General features: G+C 34.8%; 1 protein-coding gene across 1 annotated transcript; it reads left to right on the top strand.

Moving 5' to 3' along the window:
* The first annotated feature begins 7,566 nt into the window (after window positions 1-7,566).
* Window positions 7,567-16,938, top strand: LOC126748548 (PRA1 family protein 3). Its single transcript, XM_050457865.1, has 4 exons — window positions 7,567-7,810; window positions 13,518-13,721; window positions 16,262-16,479; window positions 16,549-16,938. The coding sequence occupies exons 2-4, from the start codon at window positions 13,528-13,530 to the stop codon at window positions 16,683-16,685; spliced, it is 549 nt and encodes a 182-aa protein (XP_050313822.1). The 5' UTR covers window positions 7,567-7,810; window positions 13,518-13,527; the 3' UTR covers window positions 16,686-16,938.
* Window positions 16,939-20,134: the final 3,196 nt, after the last annotated feature.

Below are 20,134 nucleotides of genomic sequence, written 5' to 3'. Positions count from 1 at the left end.
TTTGTCTGCCATTTATGTTATTTGAATGACTGCTTCATTCCTGGTTATGTGCATTAAGGTCACCCATTATCACAATATGGCCTTTTAGTTGTGTGAGGGTATTTTTGGCGTACCTTTTAAGATTTGCTGTTTAATTCGAACCATAGATGGTGACTATATTGACATTAATAATTTTATTTACTAGAAATTAGATCGAGTTGTTGTTCTCAAAATTTATTTGGGGCTTTGAATAAATTATGTTATTTCTTATGCTGTTATGATTTTGTCTTACCTCCCCACTAAATTTTTAATAAGAATCTAAGGGCTTTATAATTGCTAAGTATAATCCAAATATTTCCAAAATAAATTTATTAAATTATAAGGAGTAAAAAAAATGTATCCACACTCCCGCAGAGACAACCAAATAAATGATGTTGAACTGCCTGGAAGCGTAACGGCATTGTACTACTAGTGCTCTCAATATACATATAGTGTGGACACCACTGTAGAGATTTGCGACAGTCCTTTTGGTATAGGCGTTAGATTCTGTAAACACCTTTTCGCTGCTTAACAACAATTTGGAGTATTTCTTTCTAACATCCCTTTACTTACTGCAGCCGACAAGATAATGTTAGCTATGCTAGCTTTAGGGCCAGATGTTTCAGTTTGCTTTTTTTGAGATCATGGATCAGGCTCATTCACGAAAAATTCTCGATACTGCATTTTGTTCCGAAAGTCAAAAAGCTGACAAAACTGAACATATTTTATCCGAACTTGTTTCAGCTCCAGAAATAAAGCTCTCTGAAGTTACTTAAAAACACAGTTTCGCAGTAGAACATTTAAAAGCCAATTATAATAGGTTGATATAAAAATGCAATTAGGATGGTTTTGTCTTAAAGTATATTTAGTAAAAAACATAGCGACGGACTTTTTCGCATTTAGCTATAAACAATGCCTTAAGGATCGGCCATATGGCAATTTTAAATAATGGTAGGCGTAATCAGAATCCCTCTAGATCAATGGAAAAAATTATGGGGATGTCGTCAGGATAAATATAATGTTTTCAGTTTTTTAAACACGTAACAAGTTCACACGTATAAATGGAATAATAGAGTAAAGAAGAGGACCCAAAATACTACTTACCCTGTGGAACGCCAGATGAAAGATTCGCATCAAGCTAAAGCTCAATCGCAGAAAGCTTGGCTGTAATCCAACATAACAAGCACTGTTGATATGTTTTCGTCCAAAGATCTGGAAATGTCATCGGTTACATCAAAAATGCAGTCGAACATCTATAGTTGGAACGAGACAGATTGTTTTACAGGACAAAAATATTTTTCAAGAATAAATTGATCTACGACTCCACTTTTCAAGAACTTTAAACAAAACTGGCAAAATTCATATTGAGCGAAAATCGCTTTAATCCGTAGGATTTTTTACTTTAGCTAATGGCAGAATTTTAGCTTGTTTCCAGAGGGTGGGGAATTATTCTACTAATTGGGCATATACATGCATAGTAATATGCGATATAATAAATTAACAATAAAATATTATAAGTACTACATTTGAATTATCACGATATTTCGTGTAAATTGTCAAAACTGCATGTGTTGGACATTACTCGGCCACAAGCTTAATAAGTAGATGATGTAGTATTGCGTGACCATTAGGTCATGCAATATTGGATGATACTATAGACTACTATAGAGCATATAGAACCCATCTGTGAAACACAAGCATTCCAGTTAAAATCTCCAATGATATAAAAACCAGAGTTCGGCATCTGTAAGACCAGGAAATCCAGCGTTTCAGAATAAGTTGAGTATATTTGAGTGGTGGAATTACAGGAGATATACACTGCTTCCATTATAAAGTTGTTATCAGTCAATCCAACGGAAATAAAGAGCTATTCAACACTGTTATCAGGAAGCTGAAGGTATTTGCTCCTTAATGCTTTGCACACTGCAATTGATATCAAAACTCTAATCCTCTCTTTAAAATGTTGGCATTAACTGAACGATTATTATATGTATTGTATTCTGAAAAACCAGAATACAAAAAAGAAGTTTAGCATCATGAATGCCACTATGAAGTTGGCAATACAGTTTAGTTCTTAATCGTTGGGGGTTTTGGTAGTAAACTGAGATACTAGTGCTATGTTTGTTTCTACATTTGGGACATTGATTGACTCGCAAAGAGTTTTTACATCAGTCAAATCATAGAACATTTCTGGTCTGGTATAATCTAGCAGAGATAAAGATTACAAAGATACAAATACAAATTACAAAGATTTTAAATTATAATACTACTTGCACGCTTTTGTGCATACATCTCCCTCTTGGTCTGCACCCTCCAGTCTTCTTGGATGGCGATCATCAAGAAGACTGGAGGGAGGAGAGATATCTCCTATACTTGCCCCATGCATCGCGCTGGAGCCCAATCTAGTGCAACAAGCTTGTTTTCCCCGCTCTCGTACGTGTCTCATCGTCTTTCTCTTTTCCTCCCTCATTTCTCTGTCCCTCCCGCTGCCACATGTTCGCCGTCCGCATGTTTCGCGCTTTTACTATGAAACTGATATTTATTTAAAAGAATATTTTTTCAGGTTAATCTAAAAGATTCATGCCAGGTAGTTGGCGGTATGAGGGCCTCCACAGTTGGCATATGTGGCCGGCTGGTCGCGTGGTTTGGTGCACTCGGCGGTGGCGTGAAGTTGGCCACACTTCACGCACTTGTGTTCAATGGTTCACACGTTTCAATGGAGCTGGCACCTGTGGCACTGTATTCTCATATTTTTTCTTCCTTTATTTCTTTGGGCTTCTACCCTTATCTTCACGCCGCGCAGCTCCGTGAGCGACTTTTCTTCTCTCGGGAGCTGCACCAGGACCAGTGGTGAGAGCTGCCTTTCCTGTTGAAGTACCGTGCCGCTGAGTGATGGTGTAAGCCTAGCTTTCTTAGGTCCTCCAGAATGCTTTCGGCCGACCAATGCTCGAAGGGACCTCGGAGGATGATGTACAGTCTTCTCTGCTCTGGTAGGGAGAAAAAGTGGAACGGCACTTTTGTGGAGTTCAGATAGTCCTGGGTAACTCTGTAGTCCGTGATGGTCTGAGGGAGGATTTTTATTTCGTCGCGAGTATTAACAACATGGCCATGTTGCACTCCTTTTGACTTCAGGGCGGCGGCGACTGCCTCGAATTTTGTTTTTTCCCTTATGACGATCGGAGGGGTCCTGCGGGTCGGTGGAACCGGCTCGGGTCTGGGCTCAGGAGGAGTGTTCCTGAACCCAGCCCTAGAGGTAGAGGGAGCTTGGTCGGGTGGCGCGAAGGTTGGCATCTTCCTCGGGACCGTCTCCGGGTCTGACGTCTCCCTCCTCTTCCTCCTGCTGACGACGGGTTCCAACCCGTCGTCTTCGTCCTGGAGACCAGCTGGAGTCACAGGGCAGGAGCTAGGCTCCTGCTGGGAGTTCGGCCATTTTGATTAACTCCACAGGCGGTTCCAGGGCGGCAGGGGGGGCTTCGACTGTGGTACTGGCCTGTACCGCAGCGAAAGTGGACTGCAGGGCGGATTCGAGAGCCTTTATCCGGTTCTTAAGTGCCCTGGTCGCCTGGTGGAAGACTCGGCGGAGTTCATTCATTTTCTTCTCGTGCCTCCTTTTGGCACTACGCATCATAAGGACAACGTAGTAGTAGGTTAGCTCTTCTTGGTTTGAAGGGGTGGATTGAAGGATAGCTAGGTCCGTTTTCTTTTCGGCCTCGTCTTGGGGTGTTTCCTCTTCCTCGTCCATGTTACAGAAGTCCTCATCGTCCTCCAACAGGAAGGAAGAGTGTTCGTCGAGCTTGTGAGCCATGGTTGACTCAATTGTCGGGCAGAAGGACAGCGGGGTCGGTCGCCAGTGGCGGCTCGTGGGGTTAAATTTTGGGTAGGCCATAGCAGGAGTGCCCACTCACGATGAAGCCCGAAGAATCATATAATAGGCCGGTGTTGTCAAGTATACATCAATTATACATTTGAAACATTAACTCTAAGAATTTTTTCCAAAAAAAAAACTTTTTTTTTTCTATCAAATTTAAAAAATTTGGGAGAACTGGAGAACTAAAAAGGGGGACACTATGAAACGAAACGACAGTAGTTAAGCTTAATATGTACATTTATTGTTACCTACGTACATAAAAGTAACAAGTAACTACTAAAAATGGCACAGAAAGAAGGAGTCATTTAAAGTATTTTGAACACAAACAAATTATCAGTTTTGAGTTTTATTACCTATAAAGCAAGTTCATTCTTCTATCTTTGTTTCGTGCAAATTTGTCAATTACCCTATCGTAAAATGTGTCCCCAGTTTCCACTAATTGAGCGAGAATGTCCTTTTGGATTGATAAAATAGATAAGGATGAAAGCCGATTTTGAGTCATTGTGTTCCGCAAAGATGTTTTTATTCGCTTTAACGTAGAAAAAGTCCTTTCAACTGAAGCACTGGTTGCAGGTATTGTAGCTAGTAAACAGAACAACTTGTAACTTTCAGGAAGAATTTCATTTGTGTCGTTATCATGCATACTTTTAATTAGACCCAACAAACTTTTATCGTAAAATTGTTCACGGTGTATTGGTGAGAAAATGGTTTCTAGTTCTGTTTTCAATAATGATTTATCAAAAAGTGCTCCATAAGTATTTATTAACGAGTCCAATGGTTTTTGCGGAAATACTCCTCCATATTCTGAAAATTTTTTAGTATCACCCAACTGCAGAAATTGAAACTTGCTATAGTCCGAAAAACGTTGCTCTAATTGAGTTATATTATTGTCCAAAATTTCAAAAAATATTCGTCTAAATTTAGTTTTGGCTTTATCCAAAGTGCTTTGATTAATATCATTTTTGGGTAAACCACCAAGTTCATTACGATTTAAGGTAAGTTCTGTATTTGTCTCGCTAACAGCAACGTTAATATGCTTAGAAAAGGTCAGGTCATTTCTCCAGCTTTTTAACACTTCAAGACATCTGGAAACGGAACGGTTACAAAACTGGATGTCATTATTTTTTTTCTGTAACACATTGTATAAGAGCTCTGTTTGTTGAAATATGTCGCTAAAAACGTTTAATAAAAATACGAATTCCAGATCATCCAGTTTTCTTTTAAACCCATCTGCCTGCCTAATTGATTTCGCATTTGATTCTGGACAATTCATTATCTCCTGAAATACTTCAATTAATTTTTTTCTCTCCTGTAATACCGCATTTAACACTTTAGCATTCGAGTTCCATCTCACTTCGCTATTTGTAGGAATTCGTTTTCCGACAAATTTATTTAAGAAATGGGATCTTTTGGAGGATTGGTGAAAATAAGCGGAAATTCCTTGAAGAGTCGAAAAAAATATTTTTACTGCCGTAATATTGGAGCAACTTTGCTGTAAAACTAAATTAAGGCGATGCGCAAAACAATGGGTAAAAATAGCTAATGGTGCAGAGTCTTTTACTAATTTTTGTAGTCCGTTTAGTTGGCCCGACATAACACTAGCTCCATCATAGGTTTGAGCAATTAGTTTCGCTTTACAGTCAAATTTACCAATCACACTAAACAGTAAATCGCGTAACGCTGGAGCATTTCGATCTTCCCCTAAATCAAAGAATCCTAAGAAATATTCTTGAACTATGCCTTTTGCATCTACTAACCTGCATACAATTGAACACTGTGCCTTTTCAGTTATATCGGTTGTTTCATCAACAATACATGCAAAAAATGGGGAATTAATGATGGCATTTTGAATAAAAATGGAAATTTCGTCTTTAATCAGGTCAATGAATTCATTTTGTATCGTTTTTGAGAGGCCTCTAAAATAAGTCTTTTTTTGCCAGTGATCTTTTAGTTCTGGATTTGAATTTAACATTAATTCCCAAATTGCTTTGAAATTTCCAGGATTTAGAGAGTCATCTTACTCATCGTGGCCACGAAAAGCCAGTTCCTGTTTAGCTAAAGTACAAGTTAAAGCAATTAATTTTTTAATAATTTCTCGGTTTATTTTAACTTCAGCATTATACTTGACTTTTGAAATTTTCGACTGTTCGTCTAGCAAGTCACGAACAGAAAACTCCCTTTTTTGTACATCCTTAAAGGACAAAGAACTACTTAAATGCTCTTTACAAGTTGAATGTTTCTTAAGCGATGCAGATATATTTTTTAAATTGGAGTATCCTTCACAATTCCATACACACTTTTTATTCGAAAGCAACAAACATGGCCAACAATACAGTTTCTTCGTAATACAACTTCCACACAGCCATTTATACACATCATACCAGGAGATATTAAAAGCACGTACTTTTTTCCCATCTTTTTGGTCAATACACAGTTTTGGAATAGGCCTGTCACTCAAAATAATTTTTCGTCTTTCAGCCTCAGGTCTTTTAGCCAATGGTAATTCCAACAACGAAACAATAATGTCCAATCCACTGCCAAGTGCCAACATAACATTATTGGTACTAGTACTGTAACTTGGTAAAACTTCAGGCTCAGATAAACTCATTTTTGTCTATTGTATTATCTTACCATTCCAAAAAAAGTAATATTTAAGTCCTCAAACTTAGCCTTTAATTTTTAAATAAAAATTTAAAATAAAGACCTAATAAAAGGCTTTGGCCTCTTACGCCTTTATCTTAATTACACAACCAACTAGTGTTAAATTAAAAAAAAAACGTAATAGGCAAAAGCCTTGTAAAAACATTGCAAATTTCTGGATTTAATTATTAGGTTCTTCACCAACTTCATTTTACCAATGTCTACAACTTTTAAATTAAAAACACTACAACTTTTTAATTCACGAAAACATTCAACCACGAACCCTCAAATTACGAATTAGCAAATTAAGAACAAATTCAAGTACAAATCGATAAATTTTTCCGCTAAAAACAAACATTCAACCGCGAAAACAAACGCAGGCCACCTCGTGTCGGGCCTAAATGACTTCCGTAAGCGCGCATATAAAATCCATCCTCCGACGCGTTGACCAGCGTCGCGCGATTTTTCTATAGGGATATATTGTGGATGGGGTCGGCCAGATTCGTTCGGGCCTATTAGTGGTTTTTTAAGTGCGTTTAAGCGATTTAAGGCTTTTTGCGTTAAATAAAATATATTTGCGGGTTAAGATAATAAATAAATTGGTGTGTTAACATGATATTTAATTAAAATAAAATATTTTTAAAATTTTATTTTTGTATTTTGTATGCTCAAAATTTTAGGGTAGGCCCGGCCTACCCTGCCTATTCCCACGAGCCGCCACTGTCGGCCGCACTGGTACACTCGGTACAGCGAAACTGGTTCAGAGAACACTCCGACGTTAAGTGCAGGTGGTCTGCACTCAACGCAGGACGAACTCTGTATGTTTCGCGCTTGTTAACGTGTTTATTTTTATTTACATTTACCAGGCAGGCGTTGCGCACTACGCGACTGCGCAAACCCCAGTCCCAGAATGGCATTGTAGGGATAGCGAACTTGCCATACAGGAATGGGTCCATTCAGCACACGCAAGATATCTCTCCTCTCTTCGGTCTTCTTGAATGAGTCCTTGTCATATATTCTTGCCGTAGATGTATTTTCGCTACAACTGCTGCGTTCTCGGATAAGGAGCTGGTGGTCCAAGTTAAGGTGGTTCACAGTTCACAGTTGACACACACTTTATAAATAACTATTATGTTATGTATGGTTTATCATATCTATATATCAATTCTTACTTGAGAGCACTGAAGAATAACAGCAACAGAGTTCTAATTGCTTAAGTGTTGAGAAAATCAACATATTTTACGAGTAACTCGAAGATCATTTTTGCCGAAAACCAACTCCACAGTAAGTATCTTTATCCTACCTATAACCTATACCATAGACCATAGAAACTTTTTTCCTTTTTATACAAATATAACTCTAAATTAATTATTTCTAATATTCGTGTGAATCATTAAAACCAACTGAAAGTCTTCTGTATGAAGAAAAAGAAAATTATCCTGTATGTCACTACAATAACAATAATCATCTTTAAGATACATGGGTTGTACATTTTGGTACACTTTACTATAAACATATGAGAGCTATGGTGAGGTTGAACTTCAATTCAACCAATGCTAGATTATTTAGAATTTTGTTCTAAGGAATTATAAGTATTTGCTGTGTTGTCTATGTTGTGCTATATTGCATAATATTGCAGTATTATATGCAGCTATAGCCAGCTGACAGTGCTGAAGAGACTTTCTTTCCTTTTGTACAGAATTTCCCAAATATTAAACTCATAAAAGACTAAAGTAAAATATATAATAAAAATATTGTATGCACATTTTGAAATTCCAAATTTTTGAATTTGAACCCAAGTAATTCAAGGTCTCTATTAAATCTATTGATCTCGATTATGAAAATTTTTTAACATTTACGCAACATAATACTTTGAAAAAAGTCAAATGTGTTTGGTCTTTTGTAAAATCAAGATGTAATGTGGTAGGATAACCTAAGAAAATGAAATTTGGATGTTTAACAAATTTTTGCATTATTGATCATTGCAGACTGTCTTGAGTCTGTATATGATTTGCCAATTGATAATTCTTTTCTGGTACCAGCTGAAAACCTGAAATTTAATTTTAATCAATGCATTTCAGATATTGAAATTAACAGTGATGTAGTTTTTAAAAAGATAATTGATCTAGAGATAAATAAAGGTTCTGGTCCGGAAAACATTCCACCTGTATTTAAAAAAAATTGTAATCCTATATTATCATATCCACTTTTTTACATTTACAATTACTCTCTTAGAACTAAGATATTTCTACAAATATGAAAAATTGCCAATGTAACACCATCATTTAAAGGCGATAGATCTCATATTACAAATTACAGGCCAATCTGTGGTCTGAATATTATGGTGAAAATATTTTAATCAATTGTAAATGATGAATTGATGGCAACCTTTTGCAATAAATTTCAGAAAATCTGAGTTTTTATAAAGGTTGATCTTGCCAAACTAATTTCGCAATTTTTCTAATCTATGTTGCTAATGCCTTAGATGGTAAGGTCCAGGGTGACATAATTTTTCTTGATTTTAAAAAATCCTTTGGCAAAGTCAACTACAATATCTTGCTTGACAAATTATTAAGGTCCTAAGGTGTAAGTGATGCATTATTATCTTGGTTCTACAGCAATTTAACAGAATGAAAACAAATTGTGGAAATAGGTGGATATTAATCAAGAGAGATAGAAGTTACCACTGGTGTATCCCGAGGATCACATATGGTTCCATTTCTCTTTGAGTTGTTTGTTAATGATACCCAAATTATTTAAAAAATTTATTATGCTTACAATTTGCAAATTATCTAAAGTGTTTTAAAATGATGTCCAATGAGAATCACTGTAGGCAGATATTTCTGAATCACAGAACTGGTGAACAGAAAACAAAATCGAACCAGATCAAATTTCCATATAAACTAAATAATATTGAGATAAATCTCATATAAGATCTTATTGTGTCGTTCGATTCTTAATTTAGATTCACTGATCATATGGGTCATATTATTGGCAAAGCTTTTAAAATATTTATTACTAGATCTTGTAGGGATTTCAAAATATTACAAGTTTTTAAAAATTTATATTTTTTACCTGGTTAGGAGCCACTTGCATTACTGCTGTTTAGTGTTGTCACCTTATTATGAAGTACATATAAAATGACTTGAAAGAGGTCAACATCAATTTATAAACTTCTCTATGTTTAAATGAAATATTGATAAGTCAACATTGATTTATGAAGAGTGACTTAAAATTATAAATCAAACAGTCTCAAAATTCAGTGCAATAGGTTAGCTAGGTTTGGTCACAAAGTAATGATTAATGAAATAAACTGTCCATTAATGCTATTATAATTCACTATTGTGTAATGTGTCCTGCCAACTAATAATGCCCCTATTAAACTTTCAGACGATCCTCTAAATCTCATTCTTATCAATTTTCAAGTAATAATTGTATATCAACCATCAAATGTCAAAAGTTTCTTTAAAAATTACCACTACATACCTTTATTGATCTATCTTATTTAAGATATATTCCAGAACATCTGATACTGCACTGGATTTCAAAAACAAAGCAATACTTTCGTATTGCTTTGTTTTTGAAATCCATACTGTTTGTTATCAAATTTAAAGTTTCTATGAACTTTATCCTCCTGACCCTTGAAAGTGTACTTAATGGAATATCAGTCTGTAGTTGTTTAGCTCTTCATCTTTGTCACATTTGTATGTCAGGATGATCCTCCTCTGGATTTATTCCTGTGTGTAAAGTATTATTTATCATTTGTTCTAATGTTTCTCCTAGAATATTCACAAGATTTTTATATCCCTAGTAGCGATTTGGTCTATGCTTGGAGTACTATTTTATTTTAGCTCCGACATCATTTTTTTGAATTTCGTTTTTGCCTGTCTACTCTAAAAATATCCTATTTTTTGTTTCTTCTTCCTTAAATTTTACATTTTTTGGGTTTTCAATTTTTATTGAGAGTTTTTTTCTACATTAGTAAAATGTTTATTTACTTCTTGAGTTATACACTTCGGATTATTTATGTTTTGTCCATTTTGATGTATAATTTGTTTTATTTGTGGTATATTGTTTTTTTTGTAGAGATCATTTAATACTCTCCTATAAGTTTTTTTAGTCTCCACTGACTTCTTCCAGCTTTATTTAAACATATATTTTTTTTTAAATGCTTTTAAATGTTTTTTCTGTGTGCTTGTTAGGAGGTCTTTTACATCTGACATGTAACCCACTTAATTTTAGTACTAATATTGAAAGTATGTTGCTTAGAGCATTTTGTTTTGAGTTTCCAGTAATTTCTAGGGTTTGGGTTCTGCACCATTTTTTGCTCTCCCAATTTTATCCCTTTTTCTTTATCAAGTTTTGTCTTTTTATTAATTTGTTTTTTTATAAATTTCTCAATTTTACTATTTAAATTGATCTTCATTATTTCGATGCTCTAAGGTGATAAAAGATATTTAGCATTGTAAGTATTTATTTATTATCACATGGTATATTATTGAGCTGCTTTGGGTAGTATTTTTAGTAACATTACTTGTAGATATAGTTGTTTCTTGTAACAGATTTAGATTTATGGCACCTATTATTAGACATTTGTTTTTTCATCTCTATTATTTTTCTATTTCTCTAAGAAATACTTGAATGTTACTGTTTGGTTGTCTGTAAATGCTTTTGTACACTGCAAATGCTTTTGTTAAGGTTACTAATAGTATATTGCACTCGTCTAAATTCATAAAATTGGCATCGAGATAGATTTATTGGTAATAATTGCACAAAATAATACAGGATTAGTACTAATTATAGTCTCAAAACTCATAATAACATAAATACAGGGTATTACTCAAACACATTTTGTATATAACAAATATAAACATAATAAATAAACAAATACTAGATAAGACATTAGAATCCTTAAAATTATTAAAGGTAACTCAAGGTACTCGAGAGAATAAAATCACTTTGAAATGAGAATTTTTAGTTCTTTTTATAAAAAGCCTTCCTGATAGTTGCCTGACATAGGGTGGTAGAACATTGTACAGCTGTACAGCATCGTAATCACTGCCACTGCTTGCTCTAGCGAGTCTGTGATAGTGTGGCATAAAATTGGCATTATAATGAGTAGGATAATCATGTATGGGTTTGATGTGCTGTATAAGTATCAATGTTCTTAATGATATAACTCAGAAACCGTAAAATATAAGTACATGGAAATGTAAGTATGCCTGGAGCGCTACGATTTCCTGAATCCCCAACATCTAAGGGGAGCCCAACACTTTATGTTACACCACGTAAAACCGCGTAACTGATTCTACACTTACTTCGAAGAACCACAACCATAGGTTGAATTTCATCCCGGGAAAGGCAGAAGCTACATTAAAACACACTTAAGGGTTACCTTTGGTCATCCCTTTAATATTGTAAAAAAAAATCTGAGTTTGACACGGCACTACTTTAAATGCATAACACTGCACTAAGGAAGATCGGGTTGAAGGATCGAATGAGAAGTTTAGTTTCTGCGCCTTTGAGTGGTTGAGACTAAGTTTCTTTGTAAAGGACCAATTTTGTATTTCCGTCTGATTATCAGTAACAATGTTACTTAGGCAGATTGTTGATATAAATAAGGAACAGTAGTGGGCCCAAAACTGAACCTTGGGGGACCATGTTTGATTTTTAGTTTTTTAGAAATTTCCCCATTATAACAAAAATCAGATAAATATGACTTGACAAAGGCTGTGCTATCAGGACAGAAATTAAAAAAAATGATAGTTTTGCAGTAGTATTTCAAAAGCAACACAATGAAAGCCCTTTGTCAAATCAAAAAATGAGGCATAGGTGTCCAGCCCCTTATCCAAACCCTCTGCGACATACCCAACTAAACCATCTATTGCTAAGGTTGTAGATTTATTGTTCCTAAAGCCATACTGTTTCTACAACCATATCATCTATGGTAAGATTTAAATTGCTTTTTATGTAGATACTTGTACCTTCCCCTCTTATGCTTCTACAATTGTGAATCCCTAAAAAGCTTTCAATATTAAAGAACTGTGTCTCATTGTCATATAAGTTTCTGTTAGAAAATATCATTTAATTTATCTAATTTGTTTCTCAGCCTTCCTATGTTTATATAACACAGTTAGTATTGGTAAAATTCTTACTATAAACTTGGTTATGCCTCTTACATATTGAATATAAATGTCATATTCATTAAATGAATGAGCAGCAAGTTCCTCATGAGCTTGTTTAAGCAGAGTCCGTTTTCCCCTTCAAAGGATTATCTTATAGGCAAAAATTTCTTAGAAACTAAGGAGGCTCTACTATTAAATGGAACCACCTTTAATGGTCTTGGACCCCATTCATATTAGTCTCACCAATTCCGAAGACCGTAAAATTGGCGAAATTAACTTCTATATTATTAAAAAAATCTAAAACGTATTTCTTATAAAGGTCAATTTTTGCCTTAGTGTCTCAATATTTGCTTTCTGGAACATATGAAGTAGGATATTCTTAGATATATAACAGCTCTATCCTGCATATCACCAAGAATCTCACTATGATTCACGCTAATTCAAATTTTCGATGATAGGATTGTCCATCCCACTATGGGATTTAAGTAAGTTTAACTCATCTCTAAACACTAAGATGAGTAGATAATGTTGAAACCAGATATTTTTTATAGACCATATTTAAAAAAATTAACTAAAATACTCATTTATCTAAAATTAGTTTTAGATAAAAATCAGTTTGTAGGAAACAACAAATCATTTGAATCCTGTTTGTAAAATATTTTTTTAGGTACTTTTTGTAATGTTTATTTTTTAGACTCAATTGCGAACAGTCCTAGGGTTAAGATTTGTGGTTGCATCATGCATACAATCTCTTATGGGACATATTATACACTTACAATTTATCATTATCATCTACCTAATTTCCTTAATTGTCTATTTTTGTTTCTACATAGTAACAACTTTTTTAATAATTATTTTTTTCCTAGGATATAAATAATGAGTAAGAAAGGAGGAGAGAGTGTGACAATAGTCCCTCTGAGGCCACTGGATGACTTTTTATTAGACTCTGCAAGGTTTCAAATCCCAAACTTCCAAGATTTAGAGAAATGGGGCAATAGAGTGACAAGTAACTTACTCTATTACCAAAGCAATTATTGCTTGCTTGCAATTAGTATTTTTGTTTTAATCGGGTAAGTTATATATTTTTTTAAAGTACATAAAACTATTGGAATTTGCATTAAGTAAATTTTAAAGGTATTTTTAAACTATAACATACCTCCAATGGTTGCATGTGCAAATGCCAAAGTATCTTATTAATTTTTTTGAAAGATTTAATACTGTAAAATGCCATCCTATATACAGAGTGTCTCATTGAACTTGCAAAACATTTTAACTGGAGTTAGGTCTTCTTATGATGGGCTATCGAAATATGTGAATATAACCTTAGTGAAATATTTACGAGTTTTCGAGTTAGAAGCGAATTTTAATTTTTTTTTAAAAGTTCTCCTTTATTGTGGAAATAATACAGGGAGTTTATTGTTTTTTCACTTAATTACTATTTGTTTTGCTCTTATACTGTAAGAGAAATAATGAATATTTTATCGTGACCATCAGTTTAAAAACTGTTTCATTCTAATTTCAAAGCGGTGAAAAAATATGCAGGTGTCTTCTCTTGTTGTTAAAAGTTATGCTTTATGATATACTACGAAACATTCTTTTAGAAACACATAATAGTACGAAAAACTATCACTAAAACCTACATTTGCATTAAAAATCAGATCTTTTTTTTAATGCCTTAAAAACAAAAGCTTCAAAACTTATGCCTAAAAAACAAAAGCTAGAAAACAAAGCTACAAAAATAATCAAATAATTGAATTTTTATTGTTCCTAGGGATGAGGCCTACAATAAATTTTCACCAAGTGTTCTCTTTATCTTTTTACAAAATGTTTTTTTAATCAACACAGAGGTACTGCTTGATTCGTTTCTCGTGCCGCCTCAAGTATTCTTTCTTTTAGTTCCTCTCTTGTATTAACCCCTCTTCTTAAACAATCTATTTTAACCAACCCCAGTAAAAAAAAAATCTAAAGGATTCAAATCTGGGGAACGTGGTGACCAAAGAATAGGATCCAAGCGCTCTATCCATCTTCCAGGGAACGTATTATCCAAATGTTGTCGAATCAATGCAGCATAATGAACAGGACAACCGTCATTCTCGAACCACCTCATTCTCCCTCTCACCTCTAAAGGTACATTTTCTAGCAGAATTGGCAGTTGACTTTTAAAGGAGCTCCAAATAAGCTACTCCGTTAAAATTATCGGGAATTTCGACTGGACCAATTACTCTGTTGTTGGCTATTCCCGTCCAAAGGTTAATTTTAAACTGGTACTGAAATTTATCCTGCTGAATAGCAAATTCTGGATTTTCCATTGCCCAGTCATGTACATTATGGATGTTGAAAATTCCGAAACGTAGACATGAGGATTCGTCACTCCAAATGCTGACTCACTCAGAATGCTGTGAAAAAAGTCTGGATCTGCACACATTCTTCTCAGCATATCTTGACAAAATAGCTGGAAGAAGAGCGTGTACTCTTGAAACATGAAATGGGTACCTTTGGTATCTTCTTAATGGATGCACAGTAGTTTTTGAAATTCCCGTTCGTCGTTGTATAGCTCTTATTGAAATTAATGGATTTTCATGCACTTCATCTAAGATTACCTCATCATTATATTAATGAGCTCTTCCTAGATCTCCTGGAACTTTCTTTTTCCGTCGCAATACGCTCTGTAAACAACAGGAAATACTCGAGAGTTAGGATGGTTTCTTAGAGGAAATCGATCCCTGTAGAGTCTAGCGATGGCATTTTGATGAGTTTCTGCATACTTACGCGCTGTGCACCTAAGGCATTGTAAACTAACTCCAAAACAAATTGAACAAATATTTATTTTAATCACCAAATGTCAGTGACAAAAAACTCAAACTGAACATTTTGTTTACCTTAGCAATGCGTTGCAACAAAACAAAAGCAAGATTTTAATAAAACTTTCAAATAATAGAATCAAAATTATGAGGCGACGGGAGTGAAATATAATATATTTCTGTGATCTACTAATTTGCAAATTTGATCGTTAAGTCCATTTTTTTCCCGTAAAAAATTCCTTGAATTCTTGAGATTTAACAGAAATCGTTATTCTTGTCCGTAACATAATGATGAAATGATGAAATTAGAATGAAACAGGGAAGTTTTTAAACTGATGTTCACGATAAAACATTAATTATTTCTCTTACAGTATAAGAGCAAAACAAATAGTAATTAAGTGAAAAAAGAATAATCCTGGAAACTCCCTGTATTATTTCCACAATAAAGAAGAACTTTGAAAAAGTGATTACTGTCCTAAGACATTTCATGATTGAACAGTATTATAAAATTATTAAAGTTAGACAGGTATTGTCATTGGCGTAGTTTATATTTTTTGGAAAAATTTGGTCAGAATCTTTGAAAAATTTGAAAATTCGCTTATACCTCGAAACCCGTAAATATTTTACTAGGATCATATTCACATATTTTGATAGCCCATCATAGGAAGACCTAACCCCAATTAAAAGGTTTTACAAATTCAACGGGACACCCTGTATAGTCAGTATTAACCAAAAAATTTACCCAATAATTTACTTAAACGCATTTCAAAGTTCCACCACTGATGTTCTATGTATTTTATTATTTTCAGAGTTATTCACCCTATAAAGATGATTGTTGGCTGCCTAACTACATTTCTTATATTTGCAATATTTATCTATTTAACAAATGAAAAGGTTGCAGCAGCTCATTTCAAACAAAAGCATCCAATTATTTCTTTGGCTATAATTTTTGGATCTCTGTACTTAATTGCACATATGTTGCAAAGTGTTCTCGTTTTCTTCTTGGGTATTTTGCTTCCATTTTCAGGTAGGCTTAATGTCTGAAACTAAGGTGTTCCTTTTATGTTAACTTATTTCATAATTATTCTTTTTATAGTGATTTTCGTCCATGCTTCTTTAAGGCTGAGAAACTTTCGCAATAAAATTGTGAACAAAGTGGAGGTCCTTGGTTTACGAAGGACACCGATGGGCATATTTCTTCAAGAAATGGGTTTAGACAGTGAAGCGTTTTGAGCTCTTCATGGAGCTTTTGTTTGCATTTTTAAAACTGTATGGAAGCTCAAAACGTGGGAAATAATATATCCATAATTATAATTGCTTTAAAAAAGAATCACTTAATACATTACAGTATAATTTTTTTTATATAGTTTAATATATTTAATTAATTATACTAATTATGCATGTTTACCAAAATACGTATATTTTTTGTTTATATAGGAAGAAATGAAACAAGCAAGTCCGAGAAAATATAATTATGAACAAACAATTGCATTTTGTGATTCCAAGTTTGTTAAAGTTTAATTTACCCTTCATAGGAGTTATATAAAATCGATAAATTACGTAAAATTCGGAAGCGATGAATTGGTAATTTTACAACAAAACAAAAAATCAGTAGTATGGAACATGTTTTTTTCTCTAATATAACGAATTGATAGCGATGTATTTAATATATCGGGTGTCCCAAAATGCTTTTAACAACATAGAACTTCGCTATTTTTGAAATTTTCAAAATTCGATTTTTATGGGAGACAATGCTCTTTTCAAAAATATTTTCGAAACTACCCCTAACTAATTCGTCTGAGAAACCACCCCTAACTTTTTCTTTTCAAATGTCACCCCCATTTAAAAAGTTTAATAGCATTTTTAATTCTGAATACAATGGAAGAAAAGGTTTTGTTTTCTAGAACATCAATAACAAATTCTACCAATGAAGAAATGGCAGCAATGCATTTCGTATATGGCCTCGCCGATGGCAATGCAACAGAAGCCAGACCAGTTGTTTCAAGAAAGATACTCCGGAAGGTAGACCTCGAACTGTCAGAACCCCTGAAATTGAGAACGCGGTGCTACAAGCAATCGAAGAAAACTCTGAGACGAGTATACAAGGAAGATCGCTAGAACTCTGCATATCTGTCATCAAATTGTTTGGCGCATTTTGATTGATTTTTAATTATACCCATATCCTATTTTAAGAGTACAGGCATTACATCCCGGAGGACATTTTTCGCAGCGAGTGAACTTCTGTCAGTGGTATCTTTAGAATATTATACTAAATCCGCAGTTTAAGTCACAGATGTTGTTTACAGCTTTTGTGAAAAGTTTAGAAGTTGATAATTGATTTCACATGGAGAATCATCGTTGGAATTCATGGGATTGGTTTCGTAGCAAAGGAATTCTTCCGAAATGATTTCTTTACAAGATTTCTTAAAAAATACATGACTTTGCTTATTTAATATTAAATATTTGGAAACTGGAATTATCATATTAAAAGAGTCGTTCGGTAAAGGGTGATATAAATAATTGTTTTTGGCTTTTTTCAAACTTTTTCAATTTTTTTTTTGGTGATGTTAAGCAGGGTGTGATTCTCTTTCCTTTGTTCGTAAAAGAGTTGGATGAGTGTGACAAGCGGCTTATCTATGGCGTTGCAAACCGGGCGTACCCTGGCGTGGGTGTTGCCCTTTCTATGACTTGCTGTCACATGTCAGCTTAGGGACTTTAGACAGGCTTCTTTTTATTTATGGCTCTGCTTCCTGAGCAACGAGGAACAGGGGAGAGAAAGGATTAATATCGGGAAGGGAGGGGAAGGTGTGTGTATGGAAGGAATGGAGTGCAAAGGCCGGGAACTGCCTTCGCAGCTGCTAAAGGGCACAAAACTAATACTTAATGTATGATTTGTTTAATTTATTTAATTATTAATATTATATATTATTGGCTTTAAAAAGGAATTAAAGAAAAGAATCAAACATCTGAGACATTTACTCTGGAAGATCTCAATCCGTATCCGAGACAAAACAGTGCATTATGTTTATGCGGTCTGATGGGTGTTCGGACCGTTAATAGCGCGGTAGGTGAATTTAGCGCGTCGATTATATGCGGGACTGGAGTGCTGTTGATGAGGGGCGGGGTTTAGGACAGGAGATGAATGGGAGGAGCTTGTAGTGGGCATTAGTGTGGAAAAAGGTTTTCAAAAGATGCTTTGTCTGGTCTGGGTTTTGTTAGGTAAACCCCGTTAGTTCGTTATAGAACTTTCACTATTATCGGTTGTGAGTTTGTCTTTGAATTTTGTGTGTGTCTTTATTAAGTGTTGTTTAATCGTGTCTAAGTTTAGGTCTGCGTGAAGGTCGGCGGTTCTAATGAACCATGGAGCGTCAGTAATTATTCTTAATATTTTGTTTTGGAAAACTTGGAGCTTTTGTAGGTGGGTTTTGAGGCAGTTTATGAACAAAGGGGCGGCGTAAAGGAGTTTAGGTCTTATAATTTGGGTGTAGAGGAGCAATTTGTTTTTGAGGGAGAAGGGACTTTTTTTGCTTAGCAAAAGATTTTGTTACAGATGGAGAGAGTTTTAGTTATGTGAGGTTTTAGGGATATTTTATGGTCGAGATAAAAACCCAAGTATTTGAGTTGGTTTTTGTATGGGACCGGGGAGTTGTGGATTTTTATGGGGGGGATTGAGCGGTCTCGCCTCGCGGAAGACCAAAATCGCTTCAGTTTTATCTGCGTTGATTTTGATCCTCCATCGGCTAGACCACTCGGATATAAGGCTCATATGGGATTGGATATAAATGGATTGTTTTAAGGTTTTTAGAGGATACATAGATCAGGGTGTCGTCAGCGTAGAGGGCTATTTGGGTTCGGGGCGTTTTTGGTAAATCGGCTTGGTAACTGTATAAAGGATAGGGGACAGAGGTGAGCCTTGAGGAACACCTGCGTTAATATTGCGGATAGGGGAGTGGATGTTGTTAATTTTGACTTGAAAGGAACGTTTATTTAGGAAAGAGAGGATAATTTTAGTGATATTCAATGGGAAGTTAAAGGAATGCATTTTATGGATTAGACCCTCATGCCAGACTCGGTTAAACGCTTTTCAACGTCCAGAGCCCGTATGAGGGTGGAATGGGAACGATTTAGGGAGTCAATGATGCTCTGCTGGACTCTGCACAGTTGGTGAACTGTGGAGAGTCCCTTTACAAAGCCACAGGATAGATTTTGATAAGAGTTTGGCTTCTGCTTTTTTGGATGGGTCTAGGAATTTGCGGTACATTTTCATGAGGCGATTTATTTTTTTAATGAGGGACTTAATGTTATAAGGGAGGACGTGGGGATTTTTTTGAGGGATGGGGATTATTGAGGATGAGTTTTCGAGTGCAGAAAGGATGTTATTTGAAAGAGAAAGGATGCTTTTGTTTATCTGGGAGGGGTTTAGGGAACTGTTTATGGGGGGGGAGGGAGGGTTTTTTTAAGAAGGTTATTAAAGCGGGTCCAATTAGTGATTCTTTTTGTAGGGAGAGAAATGGAAATAAGAAGGTTAGAAAGGGTAATAATTATAGGGGAATGATCGGAGGTAGAAAGGTCGTCAGAGTTTTTTATTTGGATATTATGGGGAAGGTTTTTGGTGATGGCTAGATCTAGGATATCTTGACCATTATAATGATCATGGGAAGATTCTGGAGGAGCATGGATAG

This window comes from Anthonomus grandis, chromosome 22 (assembly GCF_022605725.1).
Source record: "Anthonomus grandis grandis chromosome 22, icAntGran1.3, whole genome shotgun sequence".
Lineage (NCBI taxonomy): Eukaryota > Metazoa > Arthropoda > Insecta > Coleoptera > Curculionidae > Anthonomus > Anthonomus grandis.
This window is presented reverse-complemented; position numbering and strand designations above follow the sequence as displayed.